Source organism: Mustela nigripes, chromosome 13, assembly GCF_022355385.1.
Source record: "Mustela nigripes isolate SB6536 chromosome 13, MUSNIG.SB6536, whole genome shotgun sequence".
NCBI lineage: Eukaryota > Metazoa > Chordata > Mammalia > Carnivora > Mustelidae > Mustela > Mustela nigripes.
Genome location: NC_081569.1, coordinates 73,216,353 through 73,239,317, shown reverse-complemented (window position 1 = coordinate 73,239,317; position 22,965 = coordinate 73,216,353). Strand labels below are relative to the sequence as shown.

Sequence of the window (22,965 nt, the reverse complement as noted above, 5' to 3'; positions counted from 1 at the left end):
ATAGAACAGCCCTCATAAAAAGAGCCTCAAAGCTCACTATGGGACAGTCCCTGGCTGTAATGAAGTCCCATCAGGTCCAGATTTGTCCTAGAAGCCAAAGGCCACCAATGGATGATGGAGGCCGACTTATTAAATACTGGGCTACACTAACAGATATGCCAGAAATAATACTTAAAACTTGTCAGACTTTAAACCTAGTTACCTGTATGCCTGAACCTGACCTGTACTTCTTTCTCTATAGAGCAAAAAAGGTTATTGATCTTGCTTACTCTATTTGTCCAGATTTAAGATGCCCCTGTTAAAAATACGAATGACAGTTGGTTTTCTGATGAGAGTAGTGTTCATAGAAAGAATAAGAGAAGCTAGGTATACTGTAGTGCTCATTAGCACTTTTTAATTGCCAAAGCCTAAAAACATTAACAGTGACTCCAAATATGCCTTCCTGGTATTACATGCCCATGGAGCTATTTGGAAGGAAAGGGGATTGCTGTCAAGCCATAACTCCCCAATCAAATATGGGTCTAAATTACAAGACCCTCCATATGGCTATACTAAGGATGGCATATATCAAATCTAGGATACATATTTGTGTTTCATACCCACACCCATTGGACAGCTCACTCAGAAGGCAGTTTTATGCTGGGAACAAAAGAAATCATACAAGTGATACTTGGGCAAAGAACGCACGGTATCTGGGATGGCTATCACTAGAAATGTGTTCCCAAGTAATAGTACTCCAGGCTACTGACTGGTTTGCTACTGACTGGGCAAGGCGACCTGGCATTAGATGGCCAGCTCCAAATGGAACCCACTGGATATGTGGAACCAACCTGTGGCCCTGGCTTCCTCCAGGGTGGGATAGGTCACTGTGCTTTAGGACTTGCCTGGATTCATGGGCGCATTACTAAAACTTATCACCACTCCAGCTAATCTCCCTACTTAATACCAAAGTCTCACAGATACCAAGGCACTCCAGAAAATAGGATGGCCTTAGATGTCCTGACAGCAGTCCAGGGTAGCACATGTGCAATTATCAAGACAGAATGTTGTGTGTACATTCCAGACTATCACAAAAATGTCACAGGACTAATAAAAGACATGAATACCCAGATTAAGGCCCTACAAGATCCTTCTCTCTCAGTGAATGGTTAAGTTCCTGGTTTGAAGGAGGACTATGGCCAAATCTCCTTTTCGGGCTTCTCATTCTTATCGCCTTATTAACTTTAATATGTTGCTTTGTTCCAATAACCCACCCCATGCTGTCCCCTCCCTCCCGCCTCTGACAGCAATACATCTTGGCAGCTGGCCAAAGGTCCCTTGCTTCTCCACATAGCCTCCTCATGGACTCTGCCCTTGAAACTGACACATGGAGTTAACACTTGGCCATTCTACTCAAAGGAAACTCTGCTTGACCTGATTGATTAATGAGCCTGCTTTGCAGAAGTTGACTGACCACCAATAAGAACAGCTAAGACTGGAACCAGGAAGAATTCTTGCAGTTGCACAGAAAGGACCACGGGTGACAGTAAACACCGTAATGACGCCCCGAGACCTCCTCTGTTTGCCATGCTGGTGTCACCATCTTGTATACAAATGACGAAAGTCCAACCATGTCACTGGCTGGCACCTTCACAGAATTAGTGACGTCTTTTACCTTTCACTTGACCTTTTCCCAGCCTCCTACATCCCATTTCCCTACAGTTCCCATTCGCCTACATCCATCCTCAAGAGCTCCATTCCCCCCAGCCCAGCCCACCCTTGCCCTGGAAAAAAATCCCTTAAATACTCAATCCCCCTTCTCCTTAGGAAGGTGGATTTGAGAAATTTTCTCCACAAAACTGGTGTCAGTGTTTGGGTTACTGGGCATCGGCAACAGCCCCTTTTCTGGTAACACCCTTGTGGGTCAACAAGGGCAAGCAGGTCACCACTGGCCACCTCTCAGGTCCTTGCAGATGGCTCACCACAGCATGACAGCCAGGGACACCCTGCAAAGGCTGTCATGGCAGGTGTACAGGGTTGGGGTGTTTGCAAAGTCTTCATGAGTTACTAAATCAGCAAATGTGTATTCAGCCCCTCTTATGTGCCAGGGACTGCTCTAGGTGCTGGGGTTACAGCAGTGAGTTTAAAAAAAAAAAAAATCTATTCCTATTCCTCGGGGCACCTGACTGGCTCAGTCAGGAGAGTGAGCAACTCCTGATCTTTTTTTTTTTTTTTTTAAGATTTTATTTATTTATTTGACAGAGAGAGAGACAGCGAGAGAGGGAACAGAACACAAGCAAGGGGAGTGGGAGAGGAAGAAGCAGGCTTTCTGTTGAGCAAGGAGCCTCTAGCGGGGCTCTATCCCAGGACCCCAGGATCATAACCTGAGCTGATGGCAGACGCTTAACGACTGAGCCACACAGGTGCCCCACAACTCTTTATCTTGGGGTTTTAAGTTTGAACTCCAGGTTGGGTATAGAGAAGACTAAAAAATAAAATATTTAAATAAGTGAAATTAAAAAGACTATTCCTGCAGCATCTGGGTGCTTCAGTGATTGAGCATCTGCCTTCGGCTGGGGTCGTGATCCCAAAGTCCCAGGATTGAGCCTGAGACTAGGAGCTAGGAGCTAGGAGCTAGGGTGTTTGCTGTAGCTCAGGAAACAGCAAGGATACCAGTGAAGCTGGAATGAATAACCCCATGGGAAGGATAGGAATGAAGTCAGGGAGGGTTTGGCTTCCTGGCCTCGATAAGGACTTCAGCGGTTGCTCTGAGTGGAGAGTTTGAGCAGCGCAGTGATGCAGCTAATACATGCTGTAAAAGGCTACCTGTGACTACAGTGGGGAGAAGACACTGTACAGGGTCAAGATGATCCCTCCATCCTCAGAACAATGTTGCTATAGATAGGAATACAAAATTAGCAATGAAAAGGGGGCACCTGGGTGGCTTAGGTGGTTAAGCCCCATGTTGGGCTCCTTGCTGGGGCATGGAGCCTACTTAAGATTCTCTCTCTCCCTGTCCCCCAGCCCTGCTCATGTTCTGTCTCTCAAAAAAAAAAAAAAAAAAAAAAAGTCAAAAACCAAAAATACAGGCGGGTGTTCAACTGTCTGCGTACCAACAATATTAGAAGAAAAGTTGTGGGGTCAGTGTTGGCTACATCCTAAACATGAATTAGTAGTGTCATGCCATGTGGCAAGCCAGGCGATCCTGGAATATGTGACACCTGACCTACAAAGAGTAGGACGCCAACAGTGACATGTTCGGTGCATACCGGGCCCTGTACCATACAGCTGTCTTGCCTTTGAATATATCTCCCCCCTCCCACCCACCCTGCAGCCCAGGCTGCGTACGGGCCTGGTCTCTCCAGATGTGCTTCCTCGCAGTGTTCTCCCTTCTCTTCGGGCTGTGCTTTTAATGCTGTCATTCACTCAGCAACGACCGTGTGTAAAAATTTAATGAAGAGTGCCACGGGAGAGTCCCTGGTAAGTACTTGAAGCTTGAATCTTTTGTTAATTGCAGCAAGTGATCTGTGTCTGCTGTTGGCATGAATGTCTCTTGCAAGCCCCTCTGGGTTATCCTTTCGAGGAGGGCTTTTCTCCACTTCTCACAGCTGCGCTCTTGGGACATGTGCCCTGCCAGACAAAGGTCTTCTCTGCAGCCCCAACTCGCTGGATTCAGTTTGGATCAGGCCTCATAGCCTAGTCTCTGTGTGCACACAAGTGAAGCTAAGTCGGGCCACCAGGGAGAGCAGAATTGTGCAGGGATCCAAGGGGTCTTTAGGTTCTCCCCTCTTGTTGCCTGAAAGGTTGGGTCCTACATGGTTAGAGCAAGACCAAAGTTTAAGGGACCCAAGGCCAGTCTTTGTCCCCTTTCCTTGTAGGTAATGGAGGAGAGAGTCCCTGTAGAGTCCTGGGTCCAGAAGGAATGAAACCTCAAAGGCTCTGAGGACCCACAGGGGCCGGGGACTTGATGGCAGACATGCAGCCCACGTTAGCTGCACAGCCTCTAACTAGCAGGAGCTGGAGGCAGGGAAGAAGGGGAGGCCAAGACCAAGGACAGCGGGACCGCACACGTTGCACCCACCCTACCAAGCTCTTCTCAGGCTGAGAGGCCTCATGCTCTTCACACTCTTGTGAGGCATGGCTATGCCCAACAGAACAGATAAGAAATCTCAATCCCAGAGAGGTCACGCCACTTTCCCAAAGACGACAAAACTACAGAGAGCCGGCTCAGATACCCACACTGCTGAGAAGAGCCCCCCCAGAGCCTCTTCGGGGGCCCAGGCCACCTGTGCGGAGACTGCCCAAGCTCAGGCCTAACATCCAGGTCTTGTCTATCACGAAGAGTTACTGGATGGTTGAAAGTCAAGTGACTTCACACCTCTACCCCCACCCCCATCACCACCACCCCACACCCCTGGCCCCAGAGGCCCCAGGCCTTCTGCTCTTCCCACCCTAAGCTGGCCAGACCCCAAACCCAAATGATAGTGGGTTATATGAGCATGTGCAGGCATGTATTCCAGAGGGAGGAGGGTCCAGCCCAGCTGGAGCTACCACAGCTGCTAGATGCTCGTCCCAACCTCTGGTGTGTTGAGCTTCTTTGTCCCCCTCCCACCAATACTCCCTCTTCTTTCTGCAGCAGATTCCCACACTATTGGAGCCTAGCATAAGGAACAATCTCCAGCTTGTCACAGTTTTGCTGCACCCCCGCTCCCCATCTCCCCTCTCCTTGGCTGCCTCCCCCTCACCAGGGTGCCGCCTTGGCTGGGGTAGCTTGAGTTTAGAGTTTTAGGATGAATCCTGAAAACCCAGTTAGCCCAGCTGAGACACGGGAAAGAGGCCAGCAACCCCAGAGGTCATGTGACCTTTGGCTTCTTATTGTTCCTAGGCTTGGCCTAGCACCAAATTGGGGTCTCCAGGGGTGCCTGGGTGGCTCAGTGGGTTAAGCCTCTGCCTTCGGCTCGGGTCATGGTCTCAGGGTCCTTGGATGGAGCCCCACGTTGGGCTCTCTGCTCAGCAGGGAGCCTGCTTCCCTTCCTCTCTCTTCCTGACTGCCTCTCTGCCTATTTGTGATCTCTGTCTGTCAAATAAATAAATAAAATCTTTAAAAACAAAACAAATTGGGGTCTCTGTCCTCTAAGGCTAAGAGGTGGGAGACGGGGTGGGTGGGGGGTAGCACAACCACCCATAATACAATGTAAGAAATTGCAGAGCTGCCCTAGGCATAGAGTGCCATGTTCTGCTTGGAGGGTGATCCATGCCACAGAGCAGGGATGAGCTGGCCCCTCAGTCCTCACTGAAGGGTGAAATCCACTTCAACTTCTCCGAGTCTCACGTGGTGATCAGCCGGCCCCCATGGCCTCCTATTCCAGACTTGCTGGGAAGCTCTGAATCAAACAACAGATCGGACAGTTAAATGTGCTTTTTTAGATGGAGATGCATTAGGGAGGTGTGGGCACGGGGCTGACCTCTTGGTGCGAAAGCCCTTGTTCTTCCACCTGACACTTGTGTGGGGGCACGTGCTGGTCCCTGTGGTTGCCAAGAGCAGCCTTGCCCAGGAGGACCTGGAGTGTAAACAGCAGGAACTGGGTCCGTGGCTGCCGGGTCTGGGAGGAAGACTCGCAGGAGGGGCAAGGGAGGAAAGGCTGGGGGCCCCTGAAGTCTCCGGGGGCCGGTGGGGGTCGGGACAGATGGATGAACCCGTTTACCTGGAAATGAATTTCACAGGTATGAGAAGCTCCCCTCACTTATTCTTGGCACACAGCATTTTGAACAGTTGTTCCCAGTTCTCTTCAAAGATGTCACTTTTAAGATATTTCTTCGATTTTTCTATTTCCATCGGAGTCCACTAGATGTGAACGCACCTTTAACATTGGGTCTGTTTCCCATTTAATAAAGAAGTTCTGTGAGAAGAAGCAGTTGCAGCTTCAAGAGCTGAAACTCTACTCTGGAAAATAAAATGAGTGAACTACTGAGTCCAGAGTGAGCACCAGAAACCAGGAAGCCTAAAGCCAAATGTCCTATATGCACATAAGTGTGAAAATTGTGGTTCAAACTGGTTGCCTCCTTCCTCTTCATCCGGCTAACAAAAACAATTTGCTTTGTATTTTTTAGATTTTTTTAATTAATTATTTTTATTAACATATAATGTATTATTTGCCCCAGGGGTACAGATCTGTGAATCATTGGGCTTACACAATTCACAGCACTCACCATAGCACATACCCTCCCCAATGTCCATGACTCAACCACCCTATCCCTCCCCGCCAACCCCCAGCAACCCTCAGTTTGGTTTGTGATATTAAGAGTCTCTAATGGTTTGTCTCCCTCCCGACCCCAACTTTCATTTTTTCCTTCCCTACACCCCAAACCCCCCACCCTGCCTCTCAAATTCCTCATATCAGAGAGATCATAATTGTCTTTCTCTGATTGACTTATTTCACTCAGCATATACACTCTAGTTCCATCCATGTAGTTGCAAATGGCAAGATTTCATTTCTTTTGATGGCTGCTTAGTATTCCATTGTATATATATACCACATCTTCTTTATCTAATTATCTGCTGATGGACACCTAGCCTCTTTCCATAATTTGACTATTGTGGACATTGCTGCTATAAACATTTGGGTGCACATGCTCCTTCGGATCCCTACATTTCTATCTTTAGGGTAAATACCCAGTAGTAATTTGCTTTATCTTAATATACAAATAGAAAGCATTTTTAGGAATACTAACGTGGGATTTAGGAATGCTCACGATTTTTCTTTCATGTCTGCTGTGTTGGGTGATCTGGCCTTGACTCGCAGCCTCTCCAAGCCCCCAGCTTCTCTGGCTACCGTGGGGTTAGCCTCTGAGAATCCCAGGGGCCCTAACCCCACCTCCCAGATGTGCATGCGCAGCAGCTGTCACTTAGAGCAAGCTGTGGGGAAGTAAGATCAGAGCAGCGGCAGAAAGTAACCTGGCAGAAAGTAACCTGACTGGTTTCCTCTACCTCTTGTGCATCTTGCCGCAGCCATCACCCATGGCTCAGAGGTCCGGGTTCCAAGACGACTGACCTGGGACCAGCCTTCCTTCCCCTAATCCTCTGCTCCTTGTGCCAGTCATTTAAAGCACATAAACACGTGTACCTCAGTGTGAGGCAGGATACCTCGGTGTGTAGCCAGATCCAGGGCAGCCCAGCTGACAGCTCAGGTGGCTAGAGTACAGCTCAGCAGCCCTCCCTGATCCCATCCCACCATAGGGAAAATTTGGGCCCGTTCTCTCAGCTCCACTGGATGACACAGAAGGTCCAACCCCTTAGCAACACCCCGGGGGACCATCTCTGTGTCCTACACTACACCACCCACAGAAAGCAAATGGGCTTAGGAGGGATGAGGGGTATCAGAAAATGCTGGACTTGGAGGGGCATGGATCCCCCTTTCAGAATCTCACCAAAAATATTGTCCTCTCCCCAGGGGAAGGGTGGGGAATGGATATCCATGCCCCCCATTGGCCATTTTCTTTGGGTGCCTCAGTCCATGGACCCTGGGTTAAAAATTCCTGCTCCATACTGAACTCCGTCCCACAGAAGGTGTGGAGAAAGAAGCAGAACCTAATTCTCAAACACCTTTCTTTCCCTTTGCAGCAAGCCAAACCTAGGAGCAGCGAAAGGCGGGAGTGATCAGGCAGGGGACAGCCATCCAGAAGATTCTGGAATCATGACCTGAGCAGCAGAGGGGAGCTGTGTGTGCAGCCAGCAGTGGCCAGACAGAGGAAATGCAGGGTCTGGCTGCTGTCCATTCTTACTTACCCTGGCTCCCACCTTCAGGATCTCTGGCCCCATGCTGACCCCTGGTGGCTGCCCACGGGATGAGGCGGGCACTCGTCCCAAGTTCCACCCTGCCTGGTCCCTGCATAGCAGGGAAAAGGAATCTCCCACACCACAGGTCCTGACTAGGGTCCCCAGAAAGTACCGGCATGTTTCCTAGGGGTCCTTCAAGAGGGTTTACTCCACTGCAGTCCCCAGGTGCCTTCTCAGTGTAAGTCCAGCAACCAAACAAATGTATATAAAGAAAGCACCTGGGGGGAGGGGGTTTGGGAGAAGGGGGTGGGATTATGGACATTGGGGAGGGAATGTGCTTTGGTGAGTGCTGTGAAGTGTGTAAACCTGGTGATTCACAGACCTGTACCCCTGGGGATAAAAATATATGTTTATAAAAAATAAAAAATTAAAAAAAAAAAGAAAAAGAAAGCACCATCACCTGTCAATTTGGCAAAAGGGGTGTGTGTGTGTGTGTTATAACTAGAGGTCAACACAGCTCAGGGTGCAAAAGACCAGCACTCTCATGCACAACGGGTGAGTGTACAAATTTGCACAACCCTTCTGCAAGTGATTTGAGCAAAAGAAATCCAAAATCTTACAAAGTGTTTCTACCCTCTGTCTCAATAGTTCTACTGTTAGGATCCCAACTTCAAAAAATCAATACTCAAATAACATGATACCCAGAATTGAAATTAAATGGGAAAGGAAAAGACAAGATGAGCCAAGCATGATCATCTCTGAGGCTTGGTGATGGGTACATTGGACTTCTTTATTCTATTTTTTGGTTGTTTTTGTTGTTGTTGTTCTTTCTGTTTTGTTTTGGTCTACTTTGGTGTATGTTTGAAATTTGCAATGATAAAACATTTTCAAAAAAAAGCATCAGAGATGCAAAGATTTGTATAAAAGATGTTAATTTTCAGTAGCAAAAAACTGTGCAAACAGCATAAAAGTGCTGTGCCGGAATGGCTCAACAGATCATAATGTGCCCAAACAGTGGAATATTATGCAGCCATTAAAAATTTCAGGCTGGGGGCGCCTGAGTGGATCAGTTTGTTAAGCAACTGCCTTCACTCAGGTCCTGGAGTCTGGGTATCAAGTCCCGCATCGGGCTCCCAGCCCCACGCAGAGACTGCTTCTCCTTCTGACCTTCTCCCCTCTCGTGCTCTCTCTCATTGTCTCTCTCTCAAACAAAATCTTGAAGAAAAAAAAAAAAAAGTCTGGGCTGTTTCAGTGTCATGGAAAAATGCCTACAGTCTTATGCAAAGCAAGTTAGTAGGATATAAAATTGCATATGCTGTATTTAACTAATTATGTGAAATAAACAATGCATAGAAGGAAAACTATATGAAAATATTCTAACATGCTACTTGTACAGTGAGACTAGGGGTGATTTCTATTCTTGATATTGTCCTTTATTTTCTTAGTTCAACAATAAGCATGTTTTATAACTAGGCCCCCAAATTGCCTTTGTTGAAGTGTACCAAAGTGGGAGTCTGAGCTATATTCAACTCTAAGGACTCCCATATATTAGCTGTGCAACGTTGAGCAAATTAACATCTGGGTCCCAGATTCCTCACCTATAAAACTGGCATAATGCCAGCTTATTATTCAAGCCTCCACTTACCGGGTATTTACCATGTGTTGGGTACTATGCCCAGAGGGTCTTCCCCTCTATATAATCCTGAACACTATTCATACATAATTATTTCAATCCTCACAGTAAGCTCTGGAGTCTTCCCCTCTTAGAACTGTGCATACTGCAGCTCAGGAAAGTTAGAGAATGTGCTCAGATTTACCCAGTTCAGAAGTAGTACAGTCGGGATGGAGAGAGGTCTGTCCATCTGTGAAAGCCCAGATCTCGGCCTCCAGCCTTGGCTGCTAATGGTTACGGGTTTGTGGGAGGACTGAATGCAGTGATGTGGGCCACGTGCCTCACACAGCGCCTGGCTCCGAGAGCAGAGCAGCTCCACTCCTGCCAGTTCCCTTTTCTAGGACCCCAGCATAATGACAAATTGTGACAAAAACCAGTGCAGTCTCCAAAAGTATCTTTGCCTTAAAAGAAGGGATTATAGGACCTGTAGGGACAGAAACAGATTGGGGCTGGAGGGCGGCCTCACCCAGGGAGGTGGCTGGAACCGTGTGCCCAAGTTCCAGGGTACTCTTGTCAGTGACTTCTTCAGCCCTACCTGTTGGTGTGCAGCCTAGAATTCAGTACAGAGTCGCTCTACCAACAAGGCATCGCTCCCTGTCTTCCATTACCTCTCCCACCCTGTCTTCCCAAAGAACAGGGCACAGGTCTCACCAGACCTAAAGGTTGCTTTTCCTTTCTTGTCTCTCTTTCTTGGAGAAAAAGAAGGTCTGAATAGCTAAGGATAAGCAATGAGATGGAGATTGGCCTGCTCCAGAATCCCTTCTGGATTCATCATAAATGCCTCTTTCCCTAGGGAGTCAGCCCAAGTTTGTTTCCATCCCTTCTCCCTACTTCTACCCCTTCGAACCAGAACTGGAACTCCCGAATCTGAGGGAGGTTCCTAAGTATGTGGAATTCTGGGAGGAATTACAGAGCCCAGAGGTCTCAAGTCTAGTGTTCTGGGGGTGCCTGGGTGGCTCAGGTGGTTGGGCATCTGCCTTTGGCTCAGGTCATGATTCCAGGGTCCTGGGATGGAACCCCTGCTCAGTGGAAAGTCTGCTTCTCCCTCTGGCCTTGTTCTGCTCTCTTGTTCATTCTCTCTCAAATAAATAAAATCTTAAAAAAAAAAAAATTCTGGTGTCCTAGCTTTGCCACCTCTGCTGTGTGACTCTAGTGACTTTCCCTTCTGGGCCTCAGTTCTTTTTGTAAAATGGAGTGGATCAGACTGCACAAAAATGAAAGCAATTAAGTACATCTATTTACCCCATTGTATGTAACTAAACAGGGTCTTCCCTCCTAAATGCTTAGGAGTAGGATAGATGCATCATCTCAGCAAGTAAGCTGAGGGGCAGGGAAGACAGTATGTGCCTACTTCTGTCTTTAAACAATAAAGCCCAGGGTGTGCTGCCCCTCTCATGAGTAGTTGGAGGGTGGTAGGCTAAAGGGGGCTTTGCCACAATAAGGGTCTGCCCCAACATGTCTACGTGTCTTAGCCTCTAGGTTTGTAAAAGGCTCCAAAGTCCCAGAGTCTTCATGGCACTACCAAGCATGACCCCCTATTCTCCATTCAGAAACAATAAACCCCTCATGCCACCCCTTCCCCTTCAGAGGGACAAGCTAGGGAGAAATAGTTGGTGGGGGTTCTAGATAAGCATTAGTGGGGCCAGGCTTCCTGCAGGGCCCCATTTCGAGGTTCCTCAGAAAGCGCAAGTAAGGGAGGCTTCTGATCTCCCTGCAGTGGTTACTTAGGGAGGACAGTGGACTTGGTGGACAGGTGCCCAAAGGCTTCCTGGCTTCAGTCCAAGCAGCTGGCAGGTTCATCCTTCTCCCTGGAGCCCCACGAACACCACTTCCGGCCGTCCTGCCTCTGTTTGGGCTCTTCCTGCCTGGATTTCTATGCCCATGCCAGCCCTTCCCTATGCAGTGCTTTCTCCCTCCCTTACAACCCTTATTCACTCCCACTCTATCTACTTCTTTCCCCCTCCCCTCCTCCCCTGCTTCTCTCCTCCTTGCCAACCCTCAGAAGCCCCAGAATGGGTCTCCCCCCTCCCTCCTTCTCCAGCGGCATCTCCCCCTCCTTAGCTCTCACCCCTGCACCTCTTTCTTTGTATTCCTCTCGCCCTTTCCTGGCCTCGCCTGCATCTCTCCTCCCCCGCCTGGCTTCGGCCTCCCCCAGCCTCCCCATCTTCAGCTCAGTCTCCTCCCTCTCGCTCTGTTCCCCTCCCCTCTACCCACCCCCCTCGGTCTCACCCCACTCCCTGCCGGCATACCAGGATTTCTTTCCACCCTGGGGGTCTCTGTGCTTCTCATTCTCCCCTTTACCTGCCTCCTCCCTCACCTCAGATTTAGCCGGCACCCATCTTTTCCAGCCTGGGAACCCTCCCCCGCAACTGCTAACATCGCCACTGTATCTTCTTCCTCTCCTCCTCTCCCCACCCTCTCCTCTTCTCTCTTCTCCCTGCCCCTTTAAATCTTCCTGGCCCAGCCTCCCCCGTGATGCTGGGATGGAGCAAACATTGATTTGTGCTGGGATGGAATCGGAATTTTGATTTTTTTTTTTTCCTCTCCCAACCATAAGAAGGAAAAAAATAATAAAACACCCCCTTTTCATAGCCCCCTCTCCTTTCCCATCCAGTTCCCAGCTCCTCATCCCTATCTCCATCCAAGGCAGATTTTTTTCCCCTCCACTATTCTCATTCCCCCCCCCACCCCTGCCACTACCTCGCCCCCCACCCCCACCGCCTGCTCCTCCAGCTGGGGAGAGGGGACTCGCGGCTCTCCCACCTTCGCTCCCTGGGTAGGAGCAGTCTCTCCGGAAGGGGAGGGGGCTTTGGCTTGTCGGGACGAGGTGGGAGTGGAGGTACCCGGCCATGGATGCTGTGCCTGGGAGGCAGCCTGAGCCCCAGCCCACATGGTGAGTAACCTGCCCCCTCCCTTCCGCCTGTCTGCCCATCCCCACCCTCGCCTTTTTCCTGCAGAGCCTCCTCCATCCCTATCCTTTCCCCCACCAAACCCACTGCCCACCTTGCTCCGATCCCCCCCCTTACATTTTCAACCCCCACCCCCTTGCCCGGGAAGCCAAAGAACAGGGCAGACAGGTTCTGACAGCAGCCAGAGGAACGGTGGCCTACGACTCTGCCCAGCCCCCTCTCGGGACCACCCCCACCCCGTGCTCTCCCACCCCGCGCCAGCAACTGCCATCCACACTCGACACTTTGGGGTTCTATGCTGGAGAAGCGGGACTACCGCTTGGGGTTGGGGACCCAAGTCCTGGGAGGGGCCCTCTACAAAGACGGAGGGGTGGGGGAGCCCCCGTGCCTACAAAGCTTAGGAGCTGCTGGAAGACGCTGCTGAAGGGTGGGGGGTTGGGGGGCGGTGCTGATGCCCCAGAGCCACTGGGCCAGGGAGCGGCGGGCAAAGAGGAGGGGCATCGCTCGCCACTTCCCCCCTCTTTCTCCGCAGCCACTCAGGATGAGGGTCCGGCCCTGCCAGCCCGCGCTGGGGCCCCCCCCGCCCGGCCCCGGTCTAACTGCCCCCGCCCCCAGGCCTCGCCCGGCTTGCAGGCCCCCAGCCGGCTCTCCAGCCCCAGGATGCGCTGAGCCGCCGGGGGGCTGAGGCCGCGCCAACTACATGCATGTCCCCCGGGGGCAAGTTCGACTTTGACGACGGGGGCTGCTACGTGGGGGGCTGGGAGGCGGGGCGGGCACATGGCTACGGCGTGTGCACGGGGCCCGGCGCCCAGGGCGAGTACAGCGGCTGCTGGGCGCACGGCTTCGAGTCACTGGGCGTCTTCACGGGGCCCGGCGGACACAGCTACCAGGGCCACTGGCAGCAGGGCAAGCGCGAAGGGCTGGGCGTGGAGCGCAAGAGCCGCTGGACGTACCGCGGCGAGTGGCTGGGCGGGCTGAAGGGGCGCAGCGGCGTGTGGGAGAGCGTGTCGGGCCTGCGCTACGCCGGGCTCTGGAAGGACGGCTTCCAGGACGGCTACGGCACCGAGACCTACTCCGACGGAGGTGCGGGGCCCGGCCCACTACTGTCTGTCTGCCTGCTCGTCCGCGTGCGCCTCCCCGTCCGCCTGTCCCGCGTCCGCCTTCCCCACCATCTGCCCCCTGCCCCGCTGTTCGTACGCCTTCCCCCACCCATATGCGCCCCCTGCGCCCATCTTGCCGCCCTCTTCTCCCATCGCACACGCCTTCCTCCGCGGTCTAGCCCCTGCCCGCTTCTCCCTCTCCCCGGTCTGCGGTCGGCCTGCCCTCATCCCCTCCCTGTCTGCCTGTGCCCTTACAACCTCCGTCTACCTGACGCTCACCACCACCCCCCATCTACTTGTCCGTTCCACTCCTCTCTGTCTGCCCCACACCACCCCTCACCCCCACCCGCCTGTCCCTAACACCTTTGCTCTGCTGTCCCCTCACATTTCCTCAGTCAGCTTGCCCCTCATCGCCCTGATTGTCACATGACTATCTTAAACACCCCGTCAGCCTGTCCCTCACACCCTCTGGACTATCTGTCCTTTACACACCCCAGCCTGCCTGTCCCTCCCCCTTCCCCTTGTCTACCTGCACGCCCCAAACCCACAGATCTCCGGCTATCTGTCGGCCTTCACTCCGCCCTTCCACACCTTCTGACCCAACCTGGCCCGTCTCCCGGCTCCTAGTGCTCTTCCTCAACCTCCACGCTAACTGCCCCACCTCTCCCTCCCGACACGTAGGCCTCCAGGGGTGCTTGGGGCCGAGGGTGCAGGAAGCAGCGGGTCCTGACCCTTTCTCCCCGTCCTACCCCGCCCGCAGGCACCTACCAGGGCCAGTGGCAGGCCGGGAAGCGCCACGGCTACGGGGTGCGCCAGAGTGTGCCCTACCATCAGGCGGCGCTGCTGCGCTCTCCCCGCCGCACCTCCCTGGACTCTGGCCACAGCGACCCCCCGACACCGCCCCCGCCCCTGCCCCTGCCGGGCGACGAGGGAGGCAGCCCGGCCTCGGGCTCCCGGGGAGGCTTCGTGCTGGCCGGGCCGGGGGACGCTGACGGCGCGTCCTCCCGAAAGCGCACCCCCGCGGCCGGCGGGTTCTTCCGCCGCTCGCTGCTGCTCAGCGGGCTCCGGGCGGGCGGGCGCCGCAGCTCCTTGGGCAGCAAGCGGGGCTCCCTGCGCAGCGAGGTGAGCAGCGAGGTGGGCAGCACAGGACCCCCGGGCTCCGAGGCCAGCGGGCCCCCGGCCCCAGTCCCGCCCGCCCTCATCGAGGGCTCTGCCACCGAAGTGTATGCGGGCGAATGGCGCGCCGACCGGCGCAGCGGCTTCGGCGTGAGCCAGCGCTCCAATGGGCTGCGCTATGAGGGCGAGTGGCTGGGCAACCGGCGGCACGGCTACGGACGCACCACCCGCCCGGACGGCTCCCGCGAGGAGGGCAAGTACAAGCGCAACCGGCTGGTGCACGGGGGGCGTGTGCGCAGCCTCCTGCCTCTGGCCCTTCGCCGGGGCAAAGTCAAGGAGAAGGTGGACAGGGCTGTCGAAGGCGCCCGTCGAGCCGTGAGTGCTGCCCGCCAGCGCCAGGAGATCGCCGCTGCCAGGTGGGCATCCGCTGCAGAGGCCAAAGCTGGGCTAAGTGGAGAAGGTACCCTGGGGACAGCTGGGGGGGGGGGGGGGGGGGGGGGGGGGGGGGGGGGGGGGGGGGGGGGGGGGGGGGGGGGGGGGGGGGGGGGGGGGGGGGGGGGGCGCAGGTAGTGCCTACAGGAGGACCACGACCAAAAGCCTGGGGCCTGGTAGAGGAGAGCAGACCCGAGGCCGAGCAGTTGTAGCCCTGGGTATTTGGAGTGTTTATATCTGAGGCTACAGGTGGATGTGGGTGTAACTGTGGGTGTCTGGGTATTTGAGGGAAGCCGTGTTAGACTATAAGTGTGTCTTAGTGTCTTTTGTGGGGATGTGTGTCATTGTTGTGTGTGGGAGTAGCAAGGAGCGATGGCTTGTACAGGCTCAGAAACCTGTCCCCAGTATTCCTCTTGCAGCTGGGAGCAGCAACCCTGGGCAGAGAGACAGGGAATGTGCATTCCTAGCCACCTCCCTGCCTGCCCATGGACTGATGTTATCTCAACCTCCGGCCTTGGGTAGATTTAATTTGTACAGCTGACCTATCCACCTGAGAGGAGAGCCTCTCAGCTTTGCCTCCTCTGCCTCCCTTTACCCAACTAACTGATAAAGGTTTGAGGGGAGGAGGCTCACCAGTAAATGAAATTTTCTCTCTGTAAATCAGATTACATATCCATGCATTATCTTATTATCTAAAGCAGCACTGTGCAGTAGGAATATAATAGAAGCCGAATATGTAATTTTTAATCTAGTAGCCATGTGAAAAAATAAAAAGATAAATGATTTTAATTATTACATTTTTTTAAACTAAGCTCTAGGCCCAACATGGGGCTGGAACTCAAGCAACCCTGGGATCAAGAGTCCCACATTTCGCTGAGTGAGCCAGCCAGGTGCCCCATAAATAGTAATATCTTTATTTAAACCAAGTATATATCCAAAACTTGTATATCCAAAATTTGATCTTTTTAACCTATAATCAACATAAAATTACTAATGAGAGACTTTACATTCCCCTCTTTTTTCTAAGTCTTTGAAATCTAGTATACTTCATATTTATAGCGCATCATTTCAGATCAGACTAGCCACATTTTAAGTGCTGGATTAGATAGCTCAAATCTAAAAGCCAAAAACCCATCTGTAATGAGGTTCTCAGACCTCTGATTTATACAATTCATACGTGTGAATTTTTGTATGTTGCATTTTCTTTAAAAAGGAGGGTTCAGTAGAAGCATTTTGTTTAAATTTGGAACTGTTTCACAGGATCAGAGGCCAAGATACATCCAAATATGCTTCAGGGAGTTTGTATAAGGGCTGACCAAGGTGTCTCCGTGTAGGAATGTGTCATACCCAAAGTAGATGCCTGAGCCAGAGGTGTCTATCTGTAACTATATCTTGGTGTCTAGGTGGTTAGTGTCATACCCAAAGTAGATGCCTGAGCCAGAGGTGTCTATCTGTAGCTACATCTTGGTGTCTAGGTGGTTAGAGTCTGGGCCTTAAGCCAGGGAAGAGGGAGGGCAGGGCACCAGGGAGCACTTTAGTCTAGATGAGGAACAGGCAGGGGCAGGAAAAACTGATCTCAGTAGCTGAAAGATCAGTCAGTGGGAGGAGGCAGGTTGGTCTCCCCAGCAACAGGCCTAGCAAACCTGATTGGTTGCCAGCTGCCATGGAAACAGCAGAGCCTCAGCAGCAGGTGCCCCTGCCAGGTAGCCTGAACCTGGCCTGATGACTGGGTCTTCTGACTAGGACTTGCTCATCTACACCCTCCAAACCCCAAAACACAGCCGCTTGTCAGTGTTGCAGTTTTTGGCTGCCGACAGAACTCCATGTAACCCAAGATTTGATCGTCATCCTCCGCCCTAAACCCTGAGACCAGTTTAGTTTCAGGGCAAGGCTAGTCATATACAGTCTGGCAGCGCAAAGGGAGAAGAACAGGGTTATCTGAGGTTCCTGCAAACAGGCTCTAAAAGCCCTTCACCGAGCAGGTTTGAGGTGGCTGACCATATCTCCCAAGGTACATAAAGAGGGGGTAGGCTTAAGACTACAGTAAACACCACCACCCTTCTGGTACCTCCCCCGGTACCCAGACTGCCTTCCTAAGCCAGATAAAACAAGCCTGGGGCCAGGAGTGGGGTCTTGATCCATTTAAGCCCGAGTGTAACTGATTACCTTTACCTCTGCCTCTTTGTGCGTCACCTTCAGTCAGTATGACAGAACTCATTGAATGACCATGGGACGTCTACGATTAACAGCAGAGGGTGAAACAGAAGGGAAACTGAGGAAACAGCTGACATTAGAGGGAGAACTGGGAAACCACTGTGGGGAAAGGACGGAGAATGCTTCAAGGCTGCCTGTACCCAGGGAGCAGGGCACAATGGGAGGGACATGTGGAAGGGAAGGAAGCTAAGATTTTCCTTGGAAGAAATAACCACAATGGTGAGAAACTCACAGTGCCTTGGATAGGGAGTAGAAAGAGCAGAAAGGCGGGACTCAGGCTTACCCCAAATCCAGAGCTCAGAAAGGATGCGATGGTCCAGGGAGGCAGGGGCAGTGACCTAGGGGTGAGAACAGTGTGACAACAGAAGAGGCTAAAGGAAAACAGCCTGTTAATCTGTCATGTCAGGAGCAGGGAAGGGGGTTAGCAGTGATGATGGGGAAGGAGGCAAAGCTCCAGGCACAGGGAGCCAGTGGCCCAGAACAGGGGGGGCAGGGAGGGGGAAGCTGCTGGGAAGACCCAAGCAGGTGCAACTATAGAGAGGTGTGCTAAGAGCGTGAGGTCTCATCTGTCTCTGGGAAGGAGTAGAGGGCAGCCGGTGGCTGCGGCTGGAGGAAGGGAAGTGTTACTACAGGACATGATAGTGGCAGGTGTGAGAGGAGCAGGGAAGTGTGATGAGAGCAGGCACAGCCCAGATCTATGGGTGGAAAGCAGAGGCCTGCTGCCCTGCCAGGCCAGGGAGGGGAGCAGCAGGCAGTGTGTGAGCAAGACTAAGTACTCCAGAGGTGAGCTCCCATCCAGAGGACATGATGTGGTGGGGGCGTGGACCAGGGGGCTGGAGCATCTGAGCAGGTCTGCTAAGTTCCTGTCCCTGGACCCTGGCAGGGCGGCAGATGCCCTTCTAAAGGCAGTGGCAGCCAGCAGTGTCGCCGAGAAGGCTGTGGAGGCAGCTCGAATGGCCAAACTGATAGCCCAGGACCTGCAACCTATGTTAGAGGCCCCAGGTGAGGTGTGGGTGACCTGGGGAGCTGGAGGGGCTCAGGGGCAGGGAAAGGGGAGGAAGTCCCTGCAGAGGACTGGGGATGGAAAAATCCAAGGTATGAGGATCCAAGGGGATGAGGGTGGGGGGCCAGACCCAGTTGTTTGGGGTAGTGGCACTGGGAATTTATAAAATAGGGTAATGAAGACTCGAGATCTGGGGCCTGGAGTCTGGCTATGAGAGCCTGTAAGCCTGGGAGGTGCCCAGGCAGCGGACTAAAGCTCTAGCTTTTGCTGCCCAAGACCATTAGGCCCCTCTGATTCTTAGCTATCCCTGCCACAGGCCGCAGACCCAGGCAGGACTCAGAAGGCTCCGACACAGAACCCTTGGATGAGGACAGCCCTGGGGTATACGAAAATGGACTGACACCCTCAGAGGGCTCCCCTGAACTGCCCAGCAGTCCTGCCTCCTCCCGCCAACCCTGGCGACCCCCTGCACGCCGGAGCCCACTGCCTCCTGGAGGGGACCGGGGTCCCTTCTCCAGCCCCAAAGCTTGGCCTGAGGAGTGGGGGGGCCCCGGTGAACAGTCAGAGGAACTAGCTGGCTATGAGGCCGAGGACGAGGCTGGGATGCAGAGGCCCGGGCCCAGAGACGGTTCCCCACTTCTTGGAGGCTGCAGCGACAGCTCCGGAAGTCTTCGAGAGGAGGAAGGGGAAGATGAAGAGCCCTTGCCCCAGCTGAGAGCCCCAGGGGGCTCGGAGCCTGAGCCCATGGCCATGCCAGTCCTGAGGGACCCAGCCTCGAGGGGTCCCGAGGCCGGGTGCCTGATGGAAGAGCTTGAGGAGCCTGCTGCAACCGAGAGGCCCGCCCAGCCGGTGAGCTGCCCTCCGTTCCCACTTTGTGGCCCCTTTTCTCCTCAATGCCTTGCCTCTTATCATTTCCAGACCTCTCTGATCCCTTCAGGGGCTCTAATTTGGACTCAGCTTCCTTTCTTCCTGCACACTCTTGGACCATATCCCACCAAAAAAAAAAAAAAAAAAACTAGGGAACTTGTGAGCTGCAAGCAATCTTGGAGACCTTCATCTCCAGCTCCCTCATTTGACAGATGAGGGAACTGAGGCCCAGAGCACTTAAAGTAATTTGCCCAAGGTTACCAATAAGGAACGGGAGAGCCAAAACATCTTTCACTGTTCTCCTTCCATATAATTTCCAGCTCTTGGTTTCCTACTCCACCCCCCCCCCCACCTCCACACTTTGTCTCTTTGGTGCCCAGAAATAAAAAAGGAAAAGCTTGTTCCCTCCCTACCCTGACTCTCCCTCCCTCTGCTGGGAAGAAGGGAAATGGGAAAGGAGGCAGAAAACTGGGAGGGGTGGAGTTTTCCCAGAACCCTGTACTCTGATTGGACTCCAGGCCTTCTCCTGTTTCCTAGCAACCACATCCTCACCCCTTCATCCCTCTCTGCTTTACTGCAGTACCGACTGCTGCTGCCAACGTCTGCTACTAAGGCCAGGCACCTTCTGCCTGGGCCACGTGACATGCTAGTGGGAGGGGAGTGGAGGGAGGGGGAGAAAGGGCTGTTCCTGACTTGAGGGAGCCAGAGGGAAGGAGGGGCCCTGCCTGGGAGAAGAGAGATGTTTTTACAATCCGAAAAAGGTAAAAAAAAAAAAAAAAGAAAAAAAAAAAAAAAAAACAAACCGAAAAAGGTTGGAGATGCCCCTGCTCTGACCTCTGAGGAGAGGTGCCTGGGACCCTTCAGCTTTGCCATCTCTGCCAGGGCAGGAAGGTGGGACCTGTCGCTGGATATGGTCCTCAGGGACTGAGACTGTCTTTCCCCCCGTCTCTCTAGGGAGCTGCCAACCCCCTGGTGGTGGGAGCCGTGGCCCTCCTGGACCTCAGCCTGGCGTTCCTGTTCTCCCAGCTCCTCACCTGAGGCTCCTGCCCAGCCTAGTTCTGGCTTCGGTTGCTGCCTCTTCACTTCTTTGACCTGCCTTTTTCTCTTTTCCTCCTGGTTGTTTTTATCTCCTATCTTTATTTCTCTTCTTCCTTCCCTTTCTTTTCTCTCCCCCTTTGGTTTGTCTTTGGCTTTTTCTTTCCAGCTTTCCTTTCCGATTCTCTCATTTATTCTGAATCTGTCTCTGTCTCCCTCACTCCCTCCCCCATCCCACCCCACCTCTCTCTCTAGATTGTTTACATATGAAGGGCTTTTCTTGCTCAGAGTCGCTCTCTTCTCTGAGACACACAAATCTAAGTCAGACCATTGCCCCGTGTCTTCCCCGCCTTTTCTTTAGACCTGAACTTCAATGAGGGTGGGGGTTTGGTGTCCCCAGGAGTCTCCTGGAAGCTGAGTGGAAAGGAAGAAGAAAATGGAGAAGGGATGACTGTATACTGGGCAAGGCACTGGCTGAGCTGCTGTGGCTCCCTGACCCAAGGGGCCTGGTGTCCCTGCGAGGCCTAGTGAAGGAGCTGGAGAAGGTATAGCCTCCATCTCTGACCTTGGAGGAGCCTATCTCACCTCCAAGCACTGAGCTAGGTTCTTGCCTAACTTTATCCTTCCCTGAAGGAGATAAGGGAGACAAAAAGTAGAATGACTCCCTAAGATCTCCCTCTTCTTTTCCTCAACCGCCAGCCCCTCATCCAACCCCCACCCCGCCCTGGGTGGCATGCCTTGTCAAGAGCAATGTGTAAAGAAAAGAAATCGTCCAATGCAGTCACGTCTACCCACTGACCTCTCCCATCCCCTCTCTCCCCCTAAAAGTTTATTTGGTTGGTCTGGACTCACTTGTGGCCTTTGATCAGATTTCTAAGGGGCCTGAAGAAGATATTTCTGCCGCAGAGGGTTAGAGGCACTTGAGCTAGGACCCCACTCCCCAACTCTGGCGGTTGTGGAGAGGGGGTGAGAGGGGCGTTTTGGGGGAACACAACCAGCCTAGATAACAGGAACTCAGAGAGCGGCAGAAGCTGTAACAAGTTTAGTAGTCTCTAAGTGGGTTATATCCCTTCCCCCGTCACATCCGAATCTTGTGAAATGGGAAAACAACAGAAAGAGGGATCAAAGGAAGCCAATCTCTCACACACTTTCCAGGCAGGGCAGAGGTGGGAGTCAAAGCAGGGTGAGAGGTGGGTGGAGAGCCCTGTTTGAGGTTGTGGCTGATCCCTGTTAATAGCTTTCCCCTGGGGGCAGGAAGCCCTAGGAAGAGGGGGACCCCTCTGTAGGGTCCCCAGGGGATCTTTCCTCCCTCCCCTGCATGAGGCAGACAAGAGCTGCCTGCCAATCCCCTCCCTCAAGGAATGGCCTTGCCTGGGAATGCCCATCACACATACCCTCTTCTTTTTTTCTAGTCAAACTCTGTTTACTCCTTGGCCTGCCTCCCTCCCTCCCCTCTAAACCTTTACTTCTGATTTCTATTTCATGGAATTTGGGATTGAAGTTAAACTACAACAGTGCCGCCAACACCAAGTCTTGCAGGAAAAAAAAAATACAAAGAAATTTAACAAAAAAAATATATTAATAAAAAAGTTCAAAAAAGGGGGGGGATTGTCATCTCCTTTGGGGTGCGATGGCTTCAAACCCAAGGTCTCCTGAGGCTCTTCGGGTGGTGAGAATGTACAAAGAGGCCTCTGGGAGAATCCCAAGTCTGCTATGCAGTCTTGCCGCCCGAAGAGCTCCTTGCCCTCAACTCCAAAGCCTGAGGCCTGAGGTCAGAGGATTCTAGACGACTCAGCCGGGCAGCCCAGGAGGGGGGCGGGGTCCCGTGACGGGGGCGGGAAGAGGGAAGGACCAGGCGAAGGACCAACCCCCGTCGGGCCCCGTACCAGGAAGCGCTGGGGGTAGAGAAGCTGAGTTGAGACCAGCCAGGTGAGGCTGTTGGTGGGGCTGGTGTCCTGGTGTGAAGCGGAGGCCGCCTGAGTTGTGACCTTGGGGGGGAATCCCGCGGAAGAGGTAGCGCAGGGCCCCGGAAGGAAAGCAATGGACAAGCTAGGGATGGGAAACCAGGTGGAGCCGGAGGACGGTGGGGTGTTGGGGAATAGGCGGGGTTCTGGCGCATGCTCCGTCTGAACGGGCGCTAGGTGGGGCGGGGACGCATGCGTAGTGGGGCTCTCCTCCCGCGGTGAGGAGGGGGCGGAATTCGGTAAACCCACGTGGGGAAAGGTAGCTGCGGGTCCCGGTCCTTCAGGATCTTGGTACAGGGCGAATCTGGGCTGGAAGGCCAGGCACTCCCAGCCCGAGAGGTTCAAAATCCTCTTCATTAACGGGCTCTGCCCCTTCAGGATGGTGGTGCCTTCGTTGAAGCTTCAAGATCTAATCGAGGAAATTCGTGGGGCCAAGACCCAAGCCCAGGAGCGGGAGGTGATCCAGAAGGAGTGCGCCCACATCCGCGCCTCCTTCCGCGATGGGGACCCTCTGCACAGGCACCGCCAGCTGGCCAAACTGCTCTACGTCCACATGTTGGGCTACCCCGCCCACTTTGGACAGGTACCGGGCCGGGACGCCTCCATTCTGAGTTTGATGAGGAAGGCTGAGGGGCAGGGTTTTAGACACCCTCGCCTACCTGTGCCCTGATTTTTTTTATTCTACAAAGTTTCTGGGCCCTTCCTTCTCCCAGCATGCACCGCTAAACTCCTTCCATTATAACCCCTGTAGGTCATAAGCCGGACTGAACCTTTCATTCTCTGGCCAGCCCCATTCAAGCCACCTCCTTTTCTTTCCCATCCTCCTCGACTCCTGGTTCCTTGAAACTACCCACTAACTTTGAATTTCTTAAGCTTTTTCCTTGGTTGAAGGAGGAT

General features: G+C 53.1%; 2 protein-coding genes across 3 annotated transcripts in view; both read left to right on the top strand.

Moving 5' to 3' along the window:
* Positions 1–11,901: 11,901 nt before the first annotated feature.
* Positions 11,902–20,399, top strand: JPH4 (junctophilin 4). The gene is made up of 6 exons (XM_059372927.1): positions 11,902–12,321; positions 12,870–13,420; positions 14,198–14,969; positions 18,083–18,201; positions 18,519–19,051; positions 20,024–20,399. The coding sequence occupies exons 2-6, from the start codon at positions 13,042–13,044 to the stop codon at positions 20,105–20,107; spliced, it is 1,887 nt and encodes a 628-aa protein (XP_059228910.1). The 5' UTR covers positions 11,902–12,321; positions 12,870–13,041; the 3' UTR covers positions 20,108–20,399.
* Positions 20,400–21,719: 1,320 nt separating this feature from the next.
* Positions 21,720–22,965, top strand: part of AP1G2 (adaptor related protein complex 1 subunit gamma 2) — an 8,970-nt gene continuing 7,724 nt past the window's right edge. The window contains exons 1-2 of one of the 2 annotated variants that reach the window (XM_059372921.1): positions 21,720–22,033; positions 22,447–22,651. In XM_059372921.1, coding sequence (XP_059228904.1) covers positions 22,448–22,651 — 204 coding nt within the window. In that variant the 5' untranslated portion in view covers positions 21,720–22,033; position 22,447. The remainder of the gene's footprint in view (positions 22,034–22,446; positions 22,652–22,965) is intronic. The other variant, XM_059372920.1, reaches the window with a different exon arrangement.